This window comes from Eurypyga helias, unplaced genomic scaffold (genome assembly GCF_000690775.1).
Source record: "Eurypyga helias isolate BGI_N326 unplaced genomic scaffold, ASM69077v1 scaffold21633, whole genome shotgun sequence".
NCBI lineage: Eukaryota > Metazoa > Chordata > Aves > Eurypygiformes > Eurypygidae > Eurypyga > Eurypyga helias.
The window spans coordinates 6393-6652 of NW_010239535.1; the positions used below are offsets into that span (position 1 = coordinate 6393).

The window sequence follows — 260 nt, forward strand, 5'->3', positions numbered from 1 at the left end:
GGAGACGGTTCGGCGCGAGCCCTTGGGGGGGCTTCCAGAGTCAGGATTTTACTGCTCGTCGTAGGCACTTACTAAGAGAGTGTGGAGCTGGGCAGCGTGATTGGAAAACAGCCTGGGAGACTGCTGGCAGAGCTGGCAGACCTGAGAAATCTGGTAGAGGAAAAAAAAAAGGTGTTTTAAGACAGTTTTTCTTCATTTTATGCTCTAAATCCACCTGCATCACCCCATCGTTCAGCACATTTTAGTGGCCGGATCGAGAA

At 50.4% G+C, this 260-nt stretch overlaps 1 protein-coding gene across 1 annotated transcript in view; it reads right to left on the bottom strand.

Moving 5' to 3' along the window:
* Window positions 1-260, bottom strand: part of MAU2 (MAU2 sister chromatid cohesion factor) — a gene marked incomplete at both ends in the record, with an annotated part of 8663 nt that overhangs the window by 5157 nt on the left and 3246 nt on the right. The window contains 1 exon segment of the mRNA XM_010148186.1: window positions 73-150. Within this exon segment, the coding sequence (XP_010146488.1) occupies window positions 73-150 (78 nt within the window).